Genomic DNA, 26,082 nt, shown 5'->3' with positions numbered 1-26,082 from the left:
ACGCCAGAGAATGAAAACATCATCAATAAAGCGTACCCATAATAGGATATTCTCTACTTCTGGCATAGGATCAGACATCAGGAGGTCCTTCTCCCACAGCCCCAGGAAAAGATTTGCATAAGCCGGTGCAAAAGATGCCCCCATTGCTGTGCCCTGGAGCTGTAGGTAGAAGGACCCCCTAAATAAAAAGAAATTATGGAACAGGGAAAATTCTAGGAATTTCAAAATTAGTTCACTCATATTAGTAGATGTGAGAGAGGAATCCAAAAAATAGCGAACTGCATGTAATCCATCATTGTGGCGTATACTCGTGTAGAGTGATTCCACATCGCATGACACCAGGAGGGTGTCATTGTCGATGTGCAATCCATCTATTTTTTTGAGGAAGTCGTTTGTATCTTTGATAAACGACGGAAGTTCCTCAACTAATGGTTGTAGTTTGGAGTCGATGAATTTATTAATATTTTCCATAAGATTACCACAACCAGAGATAATCGGTCTCCCTGGTGGTATATTTTTATTTTTATGAATTTTCGGTAGAAAATATAAAGTAGGAATGGATGGTTCCATAATTTGCAGTGCCATAAATAGATCCTTTGTTATTATCCCACCATCCCTGGCTTCTTTTAGAATACCCAACAATTCGTTCTGGAATTTATTTAGGGGGTTGAAGGTTAGCTTCTTATAGCAAGTATCAACTCTAAGTTGTTTAAATGCTTCTGCTTCGTATAGGGATTTTGGCCAGACCACTATATTTCCGCCCTTGTCTGCAGGTTTAAAAAGGACATCCTGCATCCCTTGTAGTCTTTTTAGACTCTTTTTCTCCTTTTTATTAAGATTACCTATGTTTGGAAAACATGGAATTTTATCAAATTCCTTGCTCACAGTTTGTACAAAAATATCGAGTGTAGAGCAGGAAGACAGAGGCGGGAATTTTTTTGAGCGCGGTTTTATTGAGTTTGGGATCTTACCTCCCTCAGGTTCGTTATGTTCATGTGCCAGTTCTTCTAAGGTGTTGAATGCCTCCTGTTCCGCCTCTGTGGGGAATAGTAAATTTGTATCCTCATTATAAAATTGTCGTTTAAAGAGCAATTTTCTTGCAAATAAATGCAAGTCTTTGACGGCAATAAATTTATTAAAGTTGGCTGTAGGGCAAAACATTAGACCCTTATTTAGTATATCAAGTTCAGTTTGAGAAAAAACATAAGTACTCAAATTAATTACCTTATTATTTCCATTTTCAGGAGAGTATCTAAAGTTTCGTTTTGTTGAAATATAGCGAGGTTCCCGTTTTCGTTTTGGGGTGGAAATTATCGAAATTGATGTAGAGGCGGAAGAGGAGGCACACGAAATGTCACCATTTATCATACTAGATGATGTGGACGGAATACGTTCACGGGCACTGTCTTTTATTTGAGTCTTGCGCCATCTATAGATTCTCCCATTAGCTAAATCCTTTTGATCTCTAAGTAGTTTACTTGTTTGTTTACCCTGTATATCTCTAACCCATTGGTCCACCAGTTTCTCCAATTGTGGATTAATGGATTCAACCTGTTCAGTAGTTAAACTTCCTTTGGCCTTAATAAGAGTTTCTTCCAGAGACTTGTCAATCTCTGCCAGATTTTTGATGTTAAGTTGTATGAGTAGCTCCATCAGTTTTTTTGATGTCTCGTTACATATGGTTTCCCATTTATTGACAAAGTCTTCGTCATTTACTGGAAAGGATGGTGTAATCTGAACACGTAAACCTCTGGGGATGAGTTGTTTTTGGACATAGTTCTCCAGAAATACCTTGTTCCACCAGGAACGTGTTCTCTTGTATGTTAAATTTTTTATAGCCAAAAAGAGATCATCAAATTGCATACCACCATTCATGATTACTGAGTTACCACTATTGCCAAATACGGCATTGACTTGTCCCTGCCAGGACTGTTCCCTGGCTTTAAAGTCCATATTCAGAGCAGTAGAGAAGCCTGTGCAGAACACAGTATAATGTTAGTCAAAATAGACGCAGGAGGAAAAAAACAGTCAACATATAATAAGCTAATATATAGATAGATATCACATTCACTGATGTAGATATAGTAGACCTAGTAACCACCTGTGTCAAAGCAATCTAGTGAAGCCACTAGGAAAGTAGAAGATAACGTGCACCAAATATGGACCAAACCAGTGGAAAAAAGATGATGACAGATAATTTTTTCAATGTATATATCTTTTATTTGATGGTAAAAACAGAAACCCCCAAAAATATATATATTAATAAAAATAGAAAAATATTAAAAGTATATATGTATTAATCACGGGCACATATCAGAAGAATTATATATATATAGTTTTTCTTGTATGTAGCGGCGCGCACACTACCCGGAACTCCCCCCTTCTCCCTGCGGCACAGGACAGAGAGCCGTTAAGAAGACCTGGACTGGAGTGGCTCCCCTGAGACCGCGGGTACGGAGGTAAGGAGTCCCCGGACCCAGCACTCGGAAGGCTTTCCCATACCTTGCGGCTGCAGTGGCACGGCTGTGGCTGATAACCCCGAGCAAGTGGGGACAACAGCTCACGGCCGGCGCTGCAAGCCCCGCCCCCTCTCTCAAGCTCCTAAAATATTAACCCCTGCAGCAGTTTAGAGAAAAAAAAAAAAAAAACAAACATAAAAGGATTAGCTTTTCTGCCTCTCTCCAGCGCTGTTACAGGGGGAATTTATCCAGTGTGACTGCCATATATAATATTATTAACAGCGCTTCTCTCCCTCATACCATTGGGTGTATTTAAATGCAACAAAGATTTCAAGAGCTGAAATATTTGCACAAAAAAAGAACCCCACTGTGAATGTCTTGAAAGTGTTTATATCCTAGGCATAATTACTTCGCAGAAACTGTATAGAGCTGGTACACAGCAAGTCCTACCAGCCTCCATTGTTAACCCCTGTTGTGCCTAATTCTGCATTCACACTTATCCCTCCTGTCACTACCAAGGAAATTAATCTGTTAATAAGAGCTGCCTCCAGTAAATAAGGGATACAAGGAACTATAACGAATTGCTGGATCCCGTCTCAACTGCATTATCCTATGTCACACCGTATTAAGCCTATATCCTTAGAGAATAAGTGTCTCATACTCTTATAACAGACAGTTTGTCACAGTGGATTTCTTGTCTAGAGGTCTATTTTATATAGAGTAATACAATAACCTTTGATCGTTTAATAAGCAAAGTGCCTGCTGGCATATCTGTTGATCTGCATTAACCTTCTTTACTTCCAAAATAGGTGTGCATTTAATCTAGCTTTGTCTTTTCACTCAAATTCAATTCTCTCTACCGGTCTCTGTACCTGGGACCACTGTGGTGGTAGTATCTAAAAGCCAGTCTAAGGGTACCGTCACACAGTACCATTTTCATCGCTACGACGGCGCGATCCGTGACGTCGCAGCGTCGTATGATTATCGCTCCAGCGTCGTAGACTGCGGTCACACGTTGCAATCACGGCGCTGGAGCGATGCCGAAGTCCCCGGGTAACCAGGGTAAACATCGGGTAACTAAGCGCAAGGCCGCGCTTAGTAACCCGATGTTTACCCTGGTTACCAGCGTAAACATAAAAAAAAAAAACAGTACATACTCACATTCCGGTGTCTGTCCCCCGGCGTTCTGCTTCTCTCCACTGTGTAAGCACAGCGGCCGGAAAGCAGAGCGGTGACGTCAGACGTCACCGCTGTGCTCGCTTTCCGGCTGGCAGGCGCTCACAGTGCAAAGAAGCTGAGACGCCGGAGGACAGACACCGGAATGTAAGTATGTACTGTTTGTTTTTTTTACGTTTACACTGGTAACCAGGGTAAACATCGGGTTACTAAGCGCGGCCCTGCGCTTAGTTACCCGATGTTTACCCTGGTTACAAGCGAACACATCGCTGGATCGCTGTCACACACAACGATCCAGCGATGTCAGCGGGTGATCAAGCGACGAAAGAAAGTTCCATACGATCTGCTACGACGTACGATTCTCAGCAGGGTCCCTGATCGCTGCTGCGTGTCAGACACTGCGATATCGTAACGATATCGCTAGAACGTCACGAATCGTACCGTCGTAGCGATCAAAATGGCACTGTGTGACGGTACCCTAACTGTTATGACCCCAATGGCGAGGGTCTCAGAGGAACGTGGAAGTCTGCAGAATACAAAAATCCAGCTCATAGGGCAGTGGTAACTGGGTTGACCATATATCTACTCCTAACGCCAACACTAGAAGTAGCCGGGGATCATCCCTACGTTGATTCTAGATGACACGCGCCAGCCGGAGAATCTAGCTACCCCTAGTAGAGGAAAACAAAAGACCTTTCTTGCCTCCAGAGAAGGGGACCCCAAAGCTGGATAGAAGCCCCCCACAAATAATGACGGTGAGGTAAGAGGAAATGACAAACACAGAAATGAACCAGGTTTAGCACAGAGAGGCCCGCTTACTGATAGCAGAATAAAGAAAGGTAACTTATATGGTCAACAAAAACCCTATCAAAATCCACACTGGAAATTCAAGAACCCCCGAACCGTCTAACGGTCCGGGGGGAGAACACCAGCCCCCTAGAGCTTCCAGCAAAGGTCAGGATATAGATTTGGAACAAGCTGGACAAAAATACAAAACCAAAACAAATAGCAAAAAGCAAAAGGCAGACTTAGCTGATATAACTGGAACCAGGATCAGTAGACAAGAGCACAGCAGACTAGCTCTGATAACTACGTTGCCAGGCATAGAACTGAAGGTCCAGGGAGCTTATATAGCAACACCCCTAACTAACGACCCAGGTGCGGATAAAAGGAATGACAGAAAAACCAGAGTCAAAAAACTAGTAACCACTAGAGGGAGCAAAAAGCAAATTCACAACAGTACCCCCCCCTTAGTGAGGGGTCACCGAACCCTCACCACGACCACCAGGGCGATCAGGATGAGCGGCATGAAAGGCACGAACTAAATCGGCCGCATGAACATCAGAGGCGACCACCCAGGAATTATCCTCCTGACCATAGCCCTTCCACTTGACCAGGTACTGAAGTCTCCGCCTGGAGAGGCGAGAATCCAAGATCTTCTCCACCACGTACTCCAACTCGCCCTCAACCAACACCAGAGCAGGAGGCTCAGCAGAAGGAACTACAGGCACAATGTACCGCCGCAACAAGGACCTATGAAATACATTGTGAATAGCAAACGACACAGGAAGATCCAGACGAAAAGATACAGGATTAAGGATTTCCAATATCTTGTAAGGCCCAATAAAACGAGGTTTAAATTTGGGAGAGGAGACCTTCATAGGAACAAAGCGGGAAGAAAGCTATACCAAATCCCCAACGCGTAGTCGGGGACCCACACCGCGGCGGCGGTTGGCAAAGCGCTGAGCCTTCTCCTGTGACAACTTCAAGTTGTCCACCACATGATTCCAGATCTGCTGCAACCTATCCACCACAGAATCCACCCCAGGACAGTCAGAAGGCTCCACATGACCCGAAGAAAAGCGAGGATGGAAACCAGAGTTGCAGAAAAAAGGCGAAACCAAGGTGGCGGAACTAGCCCGATTATTAAGGGCAAACTCAGCCAACGGCAAGAATGTCACCCAATCGTCCTGATCAGCAGAGACAAAACACCTCAAATAAGCCTCCAAAGTCTGATTGGTTCGCTCCGTCTGTCATTAGTCTGAGGATGGAAAGCAGACGAAAACGACAAATCAATGCCCATCCTACTACAAAAGGATCGCCAGAACCTGGAAACGAACTGGGATCCTCTGTCTGACACAATATTCTCAGGGATGCCGTGCAAACGAACCACGTTCTGGAAAAATACAGGAACCAGATCGGAAGAGGAAGGCAGCTTAGGCAAAGGAACCAAATGGACCATCTTGGAGAAGCGATCACAAATCACCCAGATAACGGACATGCCCTGAGATAGCGGAAGATCAGAAATGAAATCCATGGAGATATGTGTCCAAGGTCTCTTCGGGACAGGCAAGGGCAAGAGCAAACCGCTGGCACGAGAACAGCAAGGCTTAGCTCGAGCACAAGTCCCACAGGACTGCACAAATGACCGCACATCCCTTGACAAGGAAGGCCACCAAAAGGACCTGGCCACCAGATCTCTGGTGCCAAAAATTCCCGGGTGACCTGCCAACACCGAGGAATGAACCTCGGAAATGACTCTGCTGGTCCACTTATCCGGGACAAACAGTCTGTCAGGTGGACAAGACTCAGGCCTATCAGCCTGAAATCTCTGCAACACACGTCGCAGATCCGGAGAAATAGCTGACAAGATAACTCCATCTTTAAGAATACCAACAGGATCAGCGACTCCAGGAGCATCAGGCACAAAGCTCCTAGAAAGAGCATCGGCCTTCACATTCTTTGAACCTGGTAAATACGAGACAACAAAATCAAAGCGGGAGAAAAACAATGACCAGCGGGCCTGTCTCGGATTAAGGCGTTTAGCAGACTCGAGATACATCAGATTTTTGTGATCAGTCAAGACCACCACACGATGCTTAGCACCCTCGAGCCAATGACGCCACTCCTCAAATGCCCATTTCATGGCCAACAACTCCCGATTGCCCACATCATAATTTCGCTCGGCAGGCGAAAACTTCCTAGAGAAAAAGGCACAAGGTTTCATAACAGAGCAACCAGGGCCTCTCTGCGACAAAACGGCCCCTGCCCCAATCTCCGAAGCATCCACCTCAACCTGAAAGGGAAGTGAGACGTCAGGCTGGCACAAAACAGGCGCCGAAGTAAACCAGCGTTTCAACTCCTGGAAAGCCTCCACGGCAGCAGGAGCCCAGTTAGCTACATCGGAGCCCTTCTTGGTCATATCCGTCAAAGGTTTCACAATGCTAGAAAAATTAGCGATAAAACGACGGTAGAAGTTAGCGAAGCCCAAGAACTTCTGAAGACTCTTAACTGACGAGGGCTGAGTCCAATCAAGAATAGCTCGGACCTTGACTGGGTCCATCTCCACAGCAGAAGGGGAAAAAATGAACCCCAAAAAGGGAACCTTCTGCACACCAAAGAGACACTTTGAGCCCTTGACAAACAAAGAATTTTCACGCAAAATTTTAAAGACCAACCTGACCTGCTCCACATGCGAATCCCAATTATCAGAAAAAACCAAAATATCATCCAGATAAACAATCAAAAATTTATCCAGATACTTCCGGAAAATGTCATGCATAAAGGACTGAAAAACTGAAGGCGCATTGGAGAGCCCAAAAGGCATCACCAAGTACTCAAAATGACCTTCGGGCGTATTGAATGCGGTTTTCCATTCATCACCTTGCTTAATGCGCACAAGGTTGTACGCACCACGAAGGTCTATCTTGGTGAACCACTTGGCACCCTTAATCCGGGCAAACAAGTCAGACAACAGCGGTAAAGGATACTGAAATTTGACAGTGATCTTATTTAAAAGCCGATAATCAATACAAGGTCTCAAAGATCCGTCCTTTTTTGCCACAAAAAAGAATCCCGCACCAAGAGGGGAAGAAGACGGACGAATATGTCCTTTCTCCAGAGACTCCTTGATATATGAACGCATAGCGGTATGTTCAGGTACCGACAGATTAAACAGTCTTCCCTTAGGAAATTTACTGCCTGGGATCAAATCTATAGCACAGTCACAGTCCCTATGAGGAGGCAGTGCACTGGACTCAGACTCACTGAAGACATCCTGATAATCAGACAAATACTCCGGAACTTCCGAAGGCGTAGAAGAAGCAATAGACACAGGCAGGGAATCCCCATGAATACCACGACAGCCCCAACTTGAGACTGACATAGCCTTCCAGTCCAGGACTGGATTATGGGTCTGTAACCATGGCAGCCCTAAAACGACCAAATCATGCATTTTATGTAAAACCAGGAAACGTATCACCTCGCGGTGTTCAGGAGTCATGCACATGGTAACCTGTGTCCAATACTGCGGTTTATTTGCTGCCAATGGTGTAGCATCAATACCCCTAAGAGGAATAGGATTTTCTAATGGTTCAAGAGTAAAACCACAGCGCTTAGCAAATGAGAGATCCATGAGACTCAGGGCAGCACCTGAATCTACAAACGCCATGACAGGATAAGATGACAGTGAGCAAATCAAAGTTACAGACAGAATAAATTTAGGTTGCAAATTACCAACGGTGACAGGACTAACAACCTTAGCTATACGTTTAGAGCATGCTGAGATAACATGTGTAGAATCACCACAGTAGTAGCACAAGCCATTCCGGCGTCTATGAATTTTCCGCTCATTTCTAGTCAGGATTCTATCACATTGCATTAAATCAGGTGTCTGTTCAGACAACACCATGAGGGAATTTGCGGTTTTTCTATCACATTGCACCGAATTAGGTGTCTGTTCAGACAACACCATGAGGGAATTTGCGGTTTTGCGCTCCCGCAACCGCCGGTCAATTTGAATAGCCAGTGCCATAGTATCATTCAGACCTGTGGGAATGGGAAAACCCACCATAACATTCTTAATGGCTTCAGAAAGGCCATTTCTAAAATTAGCGGCCAGTGCACACTCGTTCCAATGTGTCAGCACGGACCATTTCCGAAATTTTTGGCAATACACTTCAGCCTCGTCCTGCCCCTGAGACATAGCCAGCAAGGCCTTTTCTGCCTGAATCTCAAGATTGGGTTCCTCATAAAGTAAACCGAGCGCCAGAAAAAACGCATCAAGATCAGCCAATGCCGGATCTCCTGGCGCCAGCGAAAAAGCCCAATCCTGAGGGTCGCCCCGTAAGAACGAAATAACAATTTTTACTTGCTGAGCAGAATCTCCAGATGAACAGGGTCTCAGGGACAGAAACAATTTACAATTATTCACGAAATTCCTAAACTTAAACCTGTCTCCGGAAAACAGTTCAGGAATCGGTATTTTAGGTTCTGACCTAGGATTTCTGATAACATAGTCTTGTATGCCCTGCACACGAGTAGCCAGCTGGTCCACACTTGTAATCAAGGTCTGGACATTCATGTCTGCAGCAAGCATAGCCACTCTGAGGTAAAGGGGAAGAAGAAAAAAAAAACTCAGAATCTTCTTTCTTATAATCCCTCTTCTGCAATGCATTAAACATTTAATACTGGCCTGGCAAACTGTTATGACCCCAATGGCGAGGGTCTCAGAGGAACGTGGAAGTCTGCAGAATACAAAAATCCAGCTCATAGGGCAGTGGTAACTGGGTTGACCATATATCTACTCCTAACGCCAACACTAGAAGTAGCCGGGGATCATCCCTACGTTGATTCTAGATGACACGCGCCAGCCGGAGAATCTAGCTACCCCTAGTAGAGGAAAACAAAAGACCTTTCTTGCCTCCAGAGAAGGGGACCCCAAAGCTGGATAGAAGCCCCCCACAAATAATGACGGTGAGGTAAGAGGAAATGACAAACACAGAAATGAACCAGGTTTAGCACAGAGAGGCCCGCTTACTGATAGCAGAATAAAGAAAGGTAACTTATATGGTCAACAAAAACCCTATCAAAATCCACACTGGAAATTCAAGAACCCCCGAACCGTCTAACGGTCCGGGGGGAGAACACCAGCCCCCTAGAGCTTCCAGCAAAGGTCAGGATATAGATTTGGAACAAGCTGGACAAAAATACAAAACCAAAACAAATAGCAAAAAGCAAAAGGCAGACTTAGCTGATATAACTGGAACCAGGATCAGTAGACAAGAGCACAGCAGACTAGCTCTGATAACTACGTTGCCAGGCATAGAACTGAAGGTCCAGGGAGCTTATATAGCAACACCCCTAACTAACGACCCAGGTGCGGATAAAAGGAATGACAGAAAAACCAGAGTCAAAAAACTAGTAACCACTAGAGGGAGCAAAAAGCAAATTCACAACACCTAACACTTATAACCCACATAGGCTTTTCTTTTCTATTAAACCTAACACTTATCATAATGAGTGCCAAAAATAACAAAACAGTAAAAGCCATTTCCGCTAATACACAGAAAACTAAAGGGTCTCACAATAACTCTGATAGAGTTCCAATTTACCCTACTAGTCCCAGGAGATCAAGGTCACGGTCACCTCACAACAGGAAAGAGGACCTGTCTCCAATTAATGCAGCTAAACACAACAAAAAAGACAACAAAGGCAAGACAAATCTTAGTCCTTCAGTTTCACTATCTAAAAATACACCAACTAAACCTGGTGAAAGAATGGACACAACTCTTTCAAGTAAAAGAAAAGTGTTGGGTGATTTCACCGAAAAATTTGGTGTAGAACATGATACAGCAGCAATCGAATCAGATGATTCATCTGCTTCCTACTCCTCTCCCACTGGGCCGGAATCATCACGTTTCAGAAAAGACACAGATGAGGGCTCCTTTAATAAATCCGACATAGAAAGATACATGTCCAATTTAGCAGAAAAAATCCACAACAGCTTACAAATCTCTATAGAAAAACAGACACGTATCAGTCAGAACACTTTTGACACGGTTAGTCAGAAACTAGAAAATCATGAAAAAAGAATAGGGTTAATGGAAGACAAATCCGTGTCCATGGCCAAAGAAAACAAAGATATCAGACATGAGCTTCAATCCTTAAAAAATAAAATGGCAGATATAGAGGACAGAAGCAGACGCAACAATATAAAAATCAGGGGCATCCCCGAATCGATCCCTCCAGATGGCCTTGCTGAATATACTAAAGAGGTATTTCGAAATATTATCCCAACTCTGAAAGATCAAGATCTGATTATAGATAGGATACATAGGCTTCCGAAGCCCCGAAGTGTAGCTAGAGACCTGCTGAGGGACGTTATACTAAGAATACATTTCTTTCATATAAAGGAAGAACTTCAAACCAAGGTCAAAGAATTGGGAGGCTTCCCTGAACCTTATACACATCTTAGGTTTTATGCAGACCTGTCAAAATTCACTATAGAGGGGAGGAAATCGTTTAAGAACATCACGATCCCTCTTAGAGATAAAGAAATCCCATACAAATGGGGATTTCCTCTGAAACTTATTGTTCATCACAGAGGGAAAACTCATGTGCTGCTTTCCCCTGAGGAGGGCATAGAATTTTTGAGAGCTATGAATATCCCGTTTCGTAAATTTACTCCTGATTCTAGAAATACCACCTGATCGGCTTGATCCTATAGATTGACTATTGTTTATATATCAGTTGTATTTCAAGAAAATATGTTGATTTACCTACATTTAATTATTTTATGTTAAGATTACTAGGAGGATGTCTCTACGGAGTCAGTTTTTTCCACGGACTTTTTCCCCTTTCTAGTGAAGTGGACTCCTCCGAGGAAGAGTCCTTCTGAAGGATCTCTGGTTCATATTATTGTTATTTTTGTTATTGTTTTCCTGTAGGAAATTTGACGATCCAAAAGGATCTATTGTTCACATTACAAGTATTTCTGTATATCAATTATTGTTATTTTGTTTTATTTCTCTAGGAAGTTTTGGGCAATAATTTCTATATAAGTTACACTTAAAAATTAATATTTTTTCTCCCATCTGGACTGCACTGCGAGACAAACTCTTCTAGAATGAAAATTAAATTGGCGACATACAATGTCAGAGGGCTTAACAGCCCCAGAAAACGTTTTGCGATCCGTAGTGATATAAAGGGCTCTCATTCTGACATTGTGTGCCTCCAAGAGACAAAATTTAAGGCTGATAACCATCCTGCTTTCTCCGAAAGGAGCTACCCTAACTCCTTTGAATCTTCAGGTCCCAAAAAAAAGGCTGGTGTACTCACCATGATAAAAAATACTGTTGCTTTTGAATTACTGGAAGAATTTAAAGACAACAAAGGTCATTTTCACATCTTAGTGTGCAAAATTAATAACTCTATATACACTATTGTTAATACATATGTTCCAAATAGGGGCCAAATTAAATTCCTTAATAAACTTGCCAAAAAAATTGATAAAGTAAAAAAAGGTTCCCTTCTGATTGCTGGTGACTTTAATGTGGTCCCAGATGCATCTCTGGATTCTTCCACTCCAAACAGAAATAATTCAATAAACCTCAATAGATGGATTTTTGGGAAAGAATTGTTTGATGTTTTTCGTTGCCTGAATTCCTCCTCCAAAGAATATAGTCACTTCTCAGATGTCCATCAGTCGGCATCGAGGATAGACCTAATATTAACGGATATCTTCACCCTTACTAGATTCTCCTCTGTTTCCATATTACCAAAAAGTGTCTCTGATCATGCGCCAGTCGTTGGAGAATTCGAGGAAGGAACCCCGCTAAACTCTCAATACCTCTGGAAAAATAATGCCACACTTTTTAACAGCCCAACTATTAAAAATGAAATTGCGCTAGCTATAAAAAATTATTTTAAAGAAAATGAAAGTGGCCTCTCGGATCCATTCACTTATTGGAATGCTCATAAGGCAGTTTTAAGGGGAATTTTAATTCAAATCTCGTCTAAAGTAAAGAAACAAAATAGGAAAAAGATTTCCGAACTCCAAAGTATAATCAGGAGTAAAGAATCTCTTCAAAGCTCAAGAACAACCCCCTGCCCGACTACTCAGTCGGAGATCTCCAAGTTGAGAATGGAGCTGAGGTCCGTTATCTTCTCATCTCACGACGCAGTCTTAAAAGCGTCAAAGTGTAAATAATATTCAGATCTAAACCGTCCCACCAAATACATGACAAATAGGATAAAAGGATATAGATTAAAAAATAGAATAGATAGAATCACAAATCACAAGAATATCTTGGTTTCACATCCACAAGAGATAGCCAATGCCTTTGCTAAGTACTACAAAGATCTTTACAATATTAATAAAGACCCATCCCAATATAATCCATCTAAAGTAGATATAGACTCTTTTCTTTCCTCTATGAAGCTCCCCAAAATTAAAAAAGAAGATTTAGACTATCTTTCCTCACCCTTTGACATAGAGGAGACTTTGGAAACCATTAAATATTTAAAATCTCACAAAACCCCGGGTCCAGACGGTTTCAGTAATGACTATTATAAAATCTTTGGAGACCTCTTAGCCCCCCACCTCACTAAAGTGTTCAATATTGCTTCGAACCTAGGTAGCTTTCCTAATGAAATGACCAAATCCACTATAGTCCTGATCCCTAAACCCAACTCTGACCCTACTCAAGTCACCAATTATAGACCTATTTCTTTAATTAATTCGGACTTAAAAATATACGCGAAAATAATAGCAAATAGGTTGGGCCAATTCCTTCCTAACTTAATCTCAAATGATCAGATAGGATTTGTACAGAAAAGACAATCCACAGATGGTACAAGAAGATTGATCAATCTGATCAAATTAATTAACTAAAAAAAAATAGAATCTGCAATTATCTCACTCGACGCCGAAAAAGCGTTCGACCGACTAAATTGGGCTTATCTAGAAGCTACACTTCTCAGATTCGGCTTTCATTCTAAATTTCTTAATAATATTTTGGCATTATACTCTAATCCAAATGCCAGAGTCTATGTAAACAACCATCTATCGGACCCTTTTATGATCACTAACGGTACCAGACAAGGGTGTCCATTATCCCCTTTGCTGTTCGTTCTGGCCATTGAGCCGTTGGCGCAATTAATTAGGGAAGACACTGATATTTCGGGCATTAAGACAGATAAACGGGAATACAAAATAGGACTTTACGCGGATGACATCTGTTGTGAATTTGCTTTTTGCTCCCTCTAGTGGTTACTAGTTTTTTGACTCTGGTTTTTCTGTCATTCCTTTTATCCGCACCTGGGTCGTTAGTTAGGGGTGTTGCTATATAAGCTCCCTGGACCTTCAGTTCAATGCCTGGCAACGTAGTTATCAGAGCTAGTCTGCTGTGCTCTTGTCTACTGATCCTGGTTCCAGTTATATCAGCTAAGTCTGCCTTTTGCTTTTTGCTATTTGTTTTGGTTTTGTATTTTTGTCCAGCTTGTTCCAAATCAATATCCTGACCTTTGCTGGAAGCTCTAGGGGGCTGGTGTTCTCCCCCCGGACCGTTAGACGGTTCGGGGGTTCTTGAATTTCCAGTGTGGATTTTGATAGGGTTTTTGTTGACCATATAAGTTACCTTTCTTTATTCTGCTATCAGTAAGCGGGCCTCTCTGTGCTAAACCTGGTTCATTTCTGTGTTTGTCATTTCCTCTTACCTCACCGTCATTATTTGTGGGGGGCTTCTATCCAGCTTTGGGGTCCCCTTCTCTGGAGGCAAGAAAGGTCTTTGTTTTCCTCTACTAGGGGTAGCTAGATTCTCCGGCTGGCGCGTGTCATCTAGAATCAACGTAGGAATGATCCCCGGCTACTTCTAGTGTTGGCGTTAGGAGTAGATATATGGTCAACCCAGTTACCACTGCCCTATGAGCTGGATTTTTGTATTCTGCAGACTTCCACGTTCCTCTGAGACCCTCGCCATTGGGGTCATAACAGACATCATTTTAACAATATCTAAACCCCATGATTCTATTTCTAAAATTCTATCTATACTTCAGACCTTTTCAAAAGTGTCTTATTTCAAAATTAATAATTCCAAATCCAGTATTTTATCATTTAATCTAGAAAATAAACAAATAGATCAGATAGAGAAACTTACGACGTGGCACTGGTCGGAAAATTTTATAACATATCTAGGCCTAAAATTTGGTAGGAACATAAACACCCTGATGCAAACCAACATTGAATTGATACTGAAATCAATTACCCCAGATCTCAACATTTATGGAGGTAGAGGACTATCATGGTGGGGCAAAATCATGACATTTAAATCTTATATCCTACCAAAAATTTTATGTTTTTAGATCTCTTCCGTTAAAGGTCTCCCCTTCCTTACTGACAAACATACAATCTCAGTGTAACCTTTTTGTTTGGGGAGGTAAGAAAGCCAGAATTGCAATAAACGTTCTTTACAAGAGTAAAAATTTAGGAGGAGCAGGCCTACCTAATATAGCAGCATATTACTACTCCTTTCTAATAACAAACAGTTTGCATTGGTGGCCTCAACCAGAGACTCCGGCCTGGTATGAAATTGAATCATACTTCAACAATAACAAATCACCAAATATTTTGATGCTGGACTTTCTTCTTCTGAAGAATAAAAAACCAGCGAATCTTCACCCTATTTACCAACCGATAATGCAAGCATGGGAGAAATTGGCCCATCCAAAAAGAGGGATTAAAAAATTTGACTCTTTAAAAAACCTATCTTTACCTCTCATATTTTCATTGTTCAAACAAGAAATTGATCCATTCTGGGCCACTAAAGGCATAACAAAGTTGAAGGATCTGTTAGAAGACTCCAACTGTTATACATTTAGTCGTCTTAAAACTAAATATGAGATTCCTTCATCATCCTTCCTTCAATACTTAATGCTAAAAGAGGTTATCAATAAATTCCTAAAAAATTCCTCACATATTTCAGAGCCAGTAGTCAACCTGTTGAATAATATCGGCCACTGTGTATTCTGGAGTGTGAAATACATATATAATTGGTTTAATACAAATTCGGAGTTTACTAAAACACAAAACATATTTAAATGGGAGTCTGAACTTGGTTTACAATATTGCAATGACGAATGGGAAAGAGCCTGCTCGATCTCACTTTCCTCTACCATATCCACTTCGCTCCAAGAAACACATCAAAAAGTCCTATCCAGGTGGTACTATACACCAGCCAGACTGGCAAGAATAAACTCAACGCATTCAGCTGATTGCTGGAGAGGTTGCGGACAAAGAGGGAATCTACTACATATCCTATGGCATTGTCCACACATTAGGCCCCTTTGGGCTAATGTTTCTGGCCTGATAAATAAAGTTCATTCCGCAGATATTCCGCTTCCCCCTCAATTCGCGTTGTTATCATTAGATACTCAACTAATTTCGCCACCTTTAGTGGAATTAACCATACACATTCTATTAATTGTAAAAAACTCCATCATTTTCTTTTGGAAGAGGCCTGACCCACCACCATTTAAAGACATAATGGATAAAATTCATACACACAGATCATTTGAGAGCAAATTGGCATTAGTAAATAATACTTTTGATAAATATGCAAAAAAGTGGTCCAGATGGATGGAATTATTCCCTCAGGATTAATAATGTCTGGTATAATTGCCCAAAGTTAAATGTTTATTAAATGTTTTTTATATATTATAAACTCAACAATTTGTACAAGGACTTGCAGGTCCTTTGTTTTCTTCTCTCCTTTTTCATATCCCATCCCCACCTTTCCTCCCCACCCCTGTCTTCCCTCCCTGGTTATAAGTTTTAAAATAATAAAACGTTTGGAACAACAAATGATGAGGATTTTGAGAAGCAAGCAGATATCCTAAAGAACCGATTTTTTGAACGAGGATACAGCCGGAGATCAGTAAAGAAAGCCTATAACCGGGCAAAATATACTACAAGACACGAGGCCCTGTATATTACGAAACAAGCAACTGAGAGACAACCCATTAGGTATATCACTCAATACCATGGCCAGGTAGATTTGATGCGCTATTATTTGTCAAAATCTTGGTCAATCCTCCAAAGTGATCCAATATTGTCAAAATATATTGGCAATCGCCCAGAATTTACATTTAGGCGGTCACGTAATTTGGGTGACTCCCTTGTAAAAAGCCACTATATAAGTAGCCTAACAACTCCCTCCACCTTTTTAACAAGGATTAAACCTCAGACGGGCTGCAAACCATGCGGGAAATGCGTAGCCTGCCCCAACATTGTGAGATCCCAGTCTTTCAAAAATGCTAAAGGAACAAGGACATATAAGATCAAACATTCAATCACGTGCACATCTTGTGCTGTAATTTATTATGCGATATGTCCTTGTTCTCTCATATATGTGGGAATGACAACCCGTCAATTAAAAGTTCGTACACGTGAACATGTACGTGGAATACAGGCAGCAAAGGAGACTGAGGACATAACAATGTTGAAAACTATACCCAAGCACTTTAAGCTATACCATAATTGTGATGCTACCCTCCTAAGGGTATTTGGGATAGACAAAATTGAACCCAATGAGAGGGGGGGAAAAATTAGCATACCTCTTGCACAACTCGAAACGAAATGGATCTGGCTTTTAGATACAGTTGCCCCAAATGGTCTAAATGAAAATTTGAGTTTCGCTCCGTTTTTGTAATAAATATATATATATATATATATATATATTTATATGCATATTATCCTTGTATACTCCTTTTTATATTTTTATGACATATTAATTAATATATATATATTTTTTTAAAAATTGTTTATTAAATATATATATCTTTTTAAATTGTGTATATGTATATTTTATTACCTTTTATACTATGACCGATATTGGTACATTTTATTCATTTTATTTATTTTTTGTTTTAATTCAGGCAATTATATTACCTACTTCTGTGGATACTTACCTCAGGGATACGTGGAACCATGAATTCCCTTCCATCATACGCACTTCCACTTTAATATCTGTGTGATTTACAAATATATGACTGTTATCATTAGTATATTCTATCCCTTTTGTAATATTATTGTCTTCAATATTTCTGCTTAATATTAGTATAGTACCTGTTGTAATGGCTTATGCTGTGTTGATTGCGCCCGGCATCTATCCATAGACATCATATGGGCTTTTGTTTGCGGCCGTGTGATGTCCTGGACGGATTTGATGTTGTATAACGCTCTATGCACAGTGGACACCGGCATTGAAGCTTGTTTATTCAATTATTTATTGTTGGTGTTATATTTTGTAATATTGTAGCCTATGTATCTTGGAGCGCATGCGCGTTCTGCGCTATGATGTGGCGATATTGTATTATTCCCTGGGCATCTGGAGGTTGTCCCCTATTAGTATATATGCTTTATAACATTTATAGTATGTATGCGCGTCCGACGTTTTGTTATTTGGGGTTCGGCATCCTGTTGCCATGATGGTGGCACGGCATTGTGCCCTGGACACTTGGCGGTTCGGATAGCGCATACGTAGTCCACACATACACTCCTCTTCATTCATTCTTTCTATACTTGTGTCGGGTCGGTGGCAGTGCGCAAGCGCGCTCAGCACCCTGATGCCCTCCATTAGCATACATGTTGATTCAGATTCATAAGTGCGCATGTGTGTCCGGTGTCATGTTGTTTGAGGTCTGACGTCCTGTTGCCATGGTTCCTGTGGTGGCACGGCGTCATGCCTTGAACACCTGGCGAACCTGACAACGCGTATTGAAAAACACCCCTTTCCATCTTTTACCCATGTCGGGTCTATGGTAGTGCGCAGGCGCGCCCAGCGCTCTGAGGTTGGGATCGCGGCGTCACAGTGTCCTTGGTAACGCCATGGACCATCAAGTGCGTCCGGTCACGTGATGCCGGGTCTTGGACTTCCGGGTCGCCTGGGTGGCGCCTGCGCCGTACAGGCTATGGACGCTGACATCGGTAATTAGCTTCATTATATATAAACCGTTCGGTCACACTACAATATACCCCCTGATGAAGGAACTTTGGGTCCGAAACACGTGTCGGGGAGCACACTATCAACCACTTGGCGGTCCTGGAAATATTCCCCCCAGCGTTATATGTAAGTAAACTAGGATCATATGTGCATACAGCACTATTTTGCAAATACTATTGCCTATTTGCACATTTTGTTTGCACTTTTTTCTGGCACTCTTTGCACTTTTTTGAATTTTATATCAATTCTTATATGCAACACATTAGTATATGTATATACAGATATTTATATATATATATACATATATATAATATATAAATTTTATACATGTTTTCACCTCTTGTAAAAAAATTTTTTTTACTGCATATTGCACGTGATCTTTACTTGGCTTTTTGACTTTTAATGATATCTATCATTGGGGTATCCAGTATATTTATGTAAAATCTTTTAGACCAGCCTTGTGTAATGATATATTGTACTATACAAGAAAAACTATATATATATAATTCTTCTGATATGTGCCCGTGATTAATACATATATACTTTTAATATTTTTCTATTTTTATTAATATATATATATATATTTTTTTTTTTGGTTTCTGTTTTTACCATCAAATAAAAGATATATACATTGAAGAAATTATCTGTCATCATCTTTTTTCCACTGGTTTGGTCCATATTTGGTGCACGTTATCTTCTACTTTCCTAGTGGCTTCACTAGATTGCTTTGACACAGGTGGTTACCAGGTCTACTATATCTACATCAGTGAATGTGATATCTATCTATATATTAGCTTATTATATGTTGACTGGTTTTTTCCTCCTGCGTCTATTTTGACCATCCGTAAATCATGCAGCTGCCGTCAACAAAAACTAAATCTCCGAGCAGTTACAAATACTCGGAGACCACCCGAACGTGCTCGGGAAAACCTGAGCAACGAGTACACTCGCTCATCACTAGCACTGAAAATTATACCTTGATATCTGCGACTTGATGTCTTATTCCAGAGAAATTCACATTACTCTTATGTGCAAATGAGCTGTTAAGATCTATGGGCCAGACACCGCGCTCCCTGACAATCTGCCTCCAGAGCTTATTTTAAATGAAAGGGGACATTACCAGTGTGAGACATGTACTGACTGACACTTTTTTCTCATAATCAGACACAGCTCTGCAGTGAGATCAGAATTAACAGATCATTAATCAGAACATAATTAAACTTTGTCTCATTCCAAAACCATCTGCAGTTGTACTATCATAGTGCTTCAGCCTTCATCTTACAGGCAGCCAGTGTGGAGAAAGGTCAGTACAGCAGAGCTGACAGGTCTGTGAGATGACAACTGCAAATGTGCTTGTTGTGTTAGTAATGCGGTTCTGTGTGCTGCTCTGTGTTGATTATAATCATACACAGCTCCACAGCAGTGCTAACATCATCATGAGAAAATAAATGCTGCTGCAAATTTTTGCAATGTCACAAAGTTCACTTTTGTCTTACTGGATTAGATTTAGATTGTGAGCCCCATTGGGGACAGTGATGATAATGTGTGCAACAACTGTAAAGCGCTGCGGAATATGTTAGCGGTATATAAACATAAAGATTATTTATTATTATTATTATTAGCTCTGCTTTCCTGTGTTAGCTCTGCTGTGCTGTACAATGTTAGCTATGTTCTATTGTGATTGTTCATGCCGTACTGTGTCAGCTCTGCTGTACTGTTTAACTTATGATCTCACTGCAAAGCTGTGTGATGTGATTATGACAGCAAAGTGTCATTCGTTACATATGTCACACTGGTAACACCGTTGTTCATTTAAAATAAGTTTTGGAGGCAGAGTCTCATGCACATTGGTGTCCGGCCCATAGATCTTAACAACTCATTTGCATTTAAGAAACAGGTTGATTTCTGTTGAATATGGCATCGGATCGCAGATATCAAAGTATAATTTTATTCAACTTTTTATGACCTGCATCTACTTATAGACGGCTTAGGAGGGCTGTTGCTATTGACAGATTTTCTTTAAAGAAGTTGCATCAAATTTTTATGCCAGAAACCATTACATTAAAAGGAATCTGTCTGCAGGATCGACATTCCTAAGTTGGCTATATGGATATGTAGATCATAGAAAGCTGAATAAAATGATACCTTGATAGCTGCGATCTGATGTTTTATTCCAGTGAAATCTATGTTTTTTATATGTAAATGAGCTGTTAAAGGGGTTGTCCTTGCTTTTTTCACCATTTTATGTGGGTTTCTAGGCTGCAGAATGCTGTAAAATACTCACTGTCAGTGTTCTGCATCATTGTCTATTTAAGATACTAACAGGAACGCGGGATCCAGTGACGGAGGGGAGGCAGAGCAAGGGTTAACAGGTTTTACTTACAGGGGAGATACTCCACGCAGGGAGGTAAAGAGTTAAATGGAGTTTAAGGTACGGCAAAATGCAACAGTTCAAAACACAATAATTAAGTGGCAAGAGTATAAGGTAGTCCTCACACTGCAGCTCCTGCTGCAGATAAAGTAGCGCCGACAACGACGGGCGCAGTGCCTCATCCTAGATGATATTGTAGTCGCTGGTTCCGTCTTCTGGCCGCAGTGGTCGGTCTCCGGTACCTCCCACTGCCCCTTGTCCATATACTAATGTGGCTATTAAAGACATGGGCCACAGTCCGGTGCGGGCCCAACGTGGCTCTTTATCTATATTAGCTGGAGGTAGTCAGGTAACAGTCGGTCAGGACAACTCTTGTGTGTCCAGGTCAGGGTGCGAATGTCAGTCCTTTGTGTGTTCTCTCTTGGGCAATGCGTGCGCGGTATTCACGGTCACATCGTATACTGCACCTGGTACTCCCTGGCTGTCACTGGGCACACACCGCACGTCCCGCTCTCTCGGGTCCCCGCTGTTGGTGGTGGGCGACGCTGGTCTGTTTGGCACTAGTGCTCCCGGCCGGATCACTCCTCCCTATATCTGCTGCGACACCCGGCTCGGCTCCACTGTGCAGGGCTTTGCACACCTCTGTTCTGCACAGCTCTGCTCCGCTCTGCACGGCTCGGCTCTGCTCCGCAGAACGGTGTCCCGGACCCCTTGTCCAACTGCAGTACAGCCCGTCACAGCGCCGGTACTCTCTCTCAGAATAGGGAGTGGAGCGCGCTGCTCACCCGACTGCACGGTGCTCTGCCCTAGCGCGCAACTCTCCTCCTGCATGCGCTTTTACCTGTTTCTGCGGGCCCTTTCCTTGCTCTCCGCCCCTTTGTCAGCAGGAAGCTCAGTCTCACTAACGCTTCCCTCAAGCAGCAGGGGATGGTCCGCATGTCTCAGGCTTCCCCCTCGGAAACAGTGGATGCAGCCTCTTCATTTCCGGTCCCGGCATGCAGGTACCCGCGGTCCATTTTTCTCCCTTCATCTAGATACTACACTTCAGCATGTGACCATCCTGATGCCTGATTTCAGAGGAGTCGGTCACTAGCCGATTAGTCTTTTCCTGTTCAGAGATTAGCCATCACATCACCACTAGTGTTGAGCATTCCGATACCGCAAGTATCAGGTATCGGCCGATACTTGCGGTATCGGAATTCCGATACCGAGATCTGATACTTTTGTGGTATCGGGAATCGGAATCGGAAGTTCCCAGTGTATGGTTCCCAGGGTCTGAAGGAGAGGAAACTCTCCTTCAGGCCCTGGGATCCATATCCATGTAAAAAATAAAGAATTAAAATAAAAAATATTGATATACTCACCTCTCCGGAGGCCCCTGGACATCACCGCTGGTAACCGGCAGCCTGCTTTGCTTAAAATGAGCGCGTTCAGCACCTTCCATGACGTCACGGCTTCTGATTGGTCGCGTGCTGCTCATGTGACCGCCATGCGACCAATCACAAGCCGTGACGTAATTCTCAGGTCCTAAATTCCTAGAATTCGGAATTTAGGACCTGAGAATGACGTCACGGCTTGTGATTGGTCGCGTGGCGGTCACATGAGCGGCACGCAACCAATCAGAAGCCGTGACGTCATGGAAGGCCCTAAACGCGCTCATTTTAAGCAAAGAAGGCTGCCGGTTACCAGCGGTGATGTCCAGGGGCCTCCGGAGAGGTGAGTATATCAATATTTTTTATTTTAATTCTATATTTTACACAGTAATATGGATCCCAGGGCCTGAAGGAGAGTTTCCTCTCCTTCAGACCCTGGGAACCATCAGGATACCTTCCGATACTTGGTGTCCCATTGACTTGTATTGGTATCGGGTATCGGTATCGGCGATATCCGATACTTTTCGGGTATCGGCCGATACTATCCGATACCGATACTTTCAAGTATCGGACGGTATCGCTCAACACTAATCACCACTGATGTCACGCACAGTCTCTGCCAGACCCTCCACCTGACTCCTTTGCTTCTTCTGCCAAGGGTTGTAAGCAATTCCAACACTTGTACAGTGAGCTTCCCTCAGTCTCCCATTACCTGCACACTGTGGTACACTGTGATGCAGTACTGGCATAGGTAGTGACCCAGGAAAGCCATTACTAATGTATGTTATATTTCATATGGTAAGTGTGTTCTCTATTCCTTACATGATTACACTTGCGACACTGGCTCCTTGTCTTGCCTTGGCAGGAGGTAAACTATTTAATTCTATGCTGCCGTCTCCTGCCTTGTTTTGGTATTACAACTTGTAGTACTATACTGCCCTCTTCTGCCTTAGTTTGGCATTGCAACGTCTTTTTCTGATTTGAAGATAAGTGGCAGTTGGAGGTGGTGCGTGCGGGACAAACAGCACTTTTTGGATGGTTTTGTTGAGGAGAGGAGGTAAAAAATTGGGGCTCCTGGATTGGGACAAGCGGGGTGTACAAATAGCACCCTATTCGGAGTGCACCGTGTCTTACAGCAACAGAGTGCTGAGACAAGAGAAGGAACTGCAGAACTGCGCAGCTGATTCCCTGGATACTCCAGTCTGATTAAGGTCAGTTTGATCCTCCCCTTCATGCAGCACAGTTAGTCAAATGAAAAGTTACCACCATCCTCCCAAGGCCAGGACCGAGAAAAGGCTTTGACCGTCACAATTGTAAAAAAAAATGTATCTGCTACCCATGACTGTTATGTTGAAAAATATAAGGATTGTTACCAGTCTTCAGTAAAGTTCATCTTTCAAGTTTGCATGAGACCCCGGTGTATGCTTCTTTCGTCTGCAGCCTCATCCCTTGCGGGCATCAACATAACTCGCAGTCTCCTATATGTGTCGTCTCCCCCTTTATAATTGCCACCGAACCTAGGGATTGTTAGAGCCATCTGAGTCACCGAGACTGAACCATCCTCCGAGATACTAGGCCCTGCATCTCACAAGCCGGTGCGTCACATACAACAGCCGATTTGACTAATCAGATCTTAGCAAGTGCATACAGCTAAATTGAACTGTGTCACAAGAAGCCAAAAACTTCTTCCTCCACTGTTCAATCTGTGTAAAGTTAGAAGGTCATGCCATGACCTTTTGGTCACGTGACAGCCTCATGTCACATGACTAGCAGTGAAAATGAAGGAAGAGGAGCAAAGCACAGAATAGGAGCAAGTGGTGTGTGTGAATATGGAGGGTATTGGGGGATATCGTAACATGTATAAGAGGCCTGTGGGGACTTCATACCATATATTAGGGGTCATAGGAATGTCATACCATATGTGAGAAGTTGTGGGACACATCACACCATGTGTAGATGACTATGGGGTTGTCATAACATGTATACAGTGCTGTGGGAACATTTTACTATATATAGGGGACTGTGAGGGACATGATATCATATATGGGGGCTGTGATGACATCATACCATACATATGAATCTGTGGGGACATCATGATCTATTCTATACTAACCATGGTTCTGAAAACCTCTCCATTGGCATTCAGATATCAGCATCCTGGATGAATGTGGCATTTACAAGGGCCCACAATGTCTAGACAGACTGAATCATTTTGCATGATCCTGGTCCAATTACACTGGAGAAACAGATAATAGAGTCTGACATGTAGTAACTTTATTAGCATGATGAGAGGTGAACGTGATTAGTGCAGCACTTCAACAGATGAGAGGACCAGGATCACTGCTCTGTCACTTCCATACTGAGTGATAGAGGTCAGTGCTAGAACAAATTACTAACACAGCCAATGAGTTTGCAATGGGCGGGCAGAGGTGAATGCTGGAAACTTATGCAGTGGAAAAAACAGATGGGCTACTTCTGCGCTGCCGTAGGAAGAAGAATGACGGATGCCAATATAAATAGTATTGGTTTATTCATCAACACATTTCAAAGCATATTGCTTCTTCTTCAGGACAAACATGTTGATGAATAAGCCACTTACTACTTAGATTTGCATCCATCATTCTTTTTCCTGTGCCAGCGCAGAACTAACCCATCTGTTTTTTCCATCGGTCATGCTTTAATTCTTTGTAGGTCTGAAGCATCCTCAAGCGTTTTTTAGTGGTTGTGTGTACACAATCCATACCGGGAGAGCGCAATTATGCTTTTTTCCTCCATATCTGTTTTTCCCAGATAAGACCCTCTTTGCACTTTGTCTCCTTCTAGTCTCTCTCTTGGAAACTTAGGCAGGACAGGGCTAGCACTGGCTGTGTGGTTTGGAAAAAGAGGAGCATGCACACAAACTGTATGAAAGCCTCAAAGTAAAATTCAGGAGGAACAAAAGGTAGAAACAAAATTATAGGAGTATTTTAAATTGCAATACAGAAAAGTTTAGTTTATAAAAAAAATTTGGATTTCTGGGTCAGACAATTCTTTAAGATCTGTGGGCTAGATATAGATCTCCCTGAGAATCTGCCTCCACAGTGTATTTTAAACTAAAAGGGGCATTAACACTGTGACTGAAGGAAGATTTGTGGCGAAGCACATGCCCTCTTACTGAATCAGGCGCTTCTGACTCCAGCAGGCCCCCTCATCAATACCAGTGTAAACTAAGCGGGTCTTGATGAATCGGGGCCTAAGTGTTTCTATTTAAGTTGACTGTAATTTATTACTTCGAATTTTCATTAATCAGCAGTTTTAAACAAGTAACAACTCTTATTATGGACTTTGGACAGTGTTTATGGTGTTCACATTATAAGTCCGCAGCTGAGGGTAGTTGGGAATAATTTTCGTTCTTAGTACAAAAATAATGGCCATTAAAACATTTTCACTTAAGTATTTGTTATTCAAATTCCCGCATACCAGCTTCCTCTTCTACTACTGCTTGTGCTGTGAGCTCCTGATAGTCTGGCCCAAGAGGAAATATCCTATCATAAGTAGAGTTTGATTCATGCTCACTAGCTGACATAGACTCATGCCTTCTGTTCGCGTTGTATGTATTAGAATCACTGGGGATTGAGAGGCTGACAGTCAGCTCCTCATCCAACATCCTCCTGGATGCCTAAAAGAAGGAGAAACAAAAAGGACAACAATAGAAGTTTGTCAACATTTCACCAGATATTTTTAGATCGCACTTGTAGTTTTGGATGGAATCTTGGGTTCTATTACTAGAACTGTTTTTCTATACAACGGGAAACATTGCAGGTCCACCAGATATATATCTTCAATGATGGACGTACTAAAGAACTTTTTCTATGTCAAATGAGTTGACTATTACTTTATTCTAATGACGTATCCTTACAATAGGCTATCAATATCTGATCGGT

At 42.2% G+C, this 26,082-nt stretch overlaps 1 protein-coding gene across 2 annotated transcripts in view; it reads right to left on the bottom strand.

Annotated features, from left to right (window-relative positions):
- DDR2 (discoidin domain receptor tyrosine kinase 2) overlaps positions 1 to 26,082 on the bottom strand; it is a 534,261-nt gene that overhangs the window by 101,464 nt on the left and 406,715 nt on the right. Inside the window, exons 12-13 of one of the 2 annotated variants that reach the window (XM_077278825.1) lie at positions 25,619 to 25,817; positions 972 to 1,037 (exon numbers count right to left, since the gene is read on the bottom strand). In XM_077278825.1, coding sequence (XP_077134940.1) covers positions 972 to 1,037; positions 25,619 to 25,817 — 265 coding nt within the window. The remainder of the gene's footprint in view (positions 1 to 971; positions 1,038 to 25,618; positions 25,818 to 26,082) is intronic. The other variant, XM_077278826.1, reaches the window with a different exon arrangement.

Source organism: Ranitomeya variabilis, chromosome 8, assembly GCF_051348905.1.
Source record: "Ranitomeya variabilis isolate aRanVar5 chromosome 8, aRanVar5.hap1, whole genome shotgun sequence".
NCBI classification, from domain to species: Eukaryota; Metazoa; Chordata; class Amphibia; order Anura; family Dendrobatidae; genus Ranitomeya; species Ranitomeya variabilis.
Note: the sequence above shows the minus strand (reverse complement) of the source record. Positions and strands in the feature narration are given on the sequence as shown.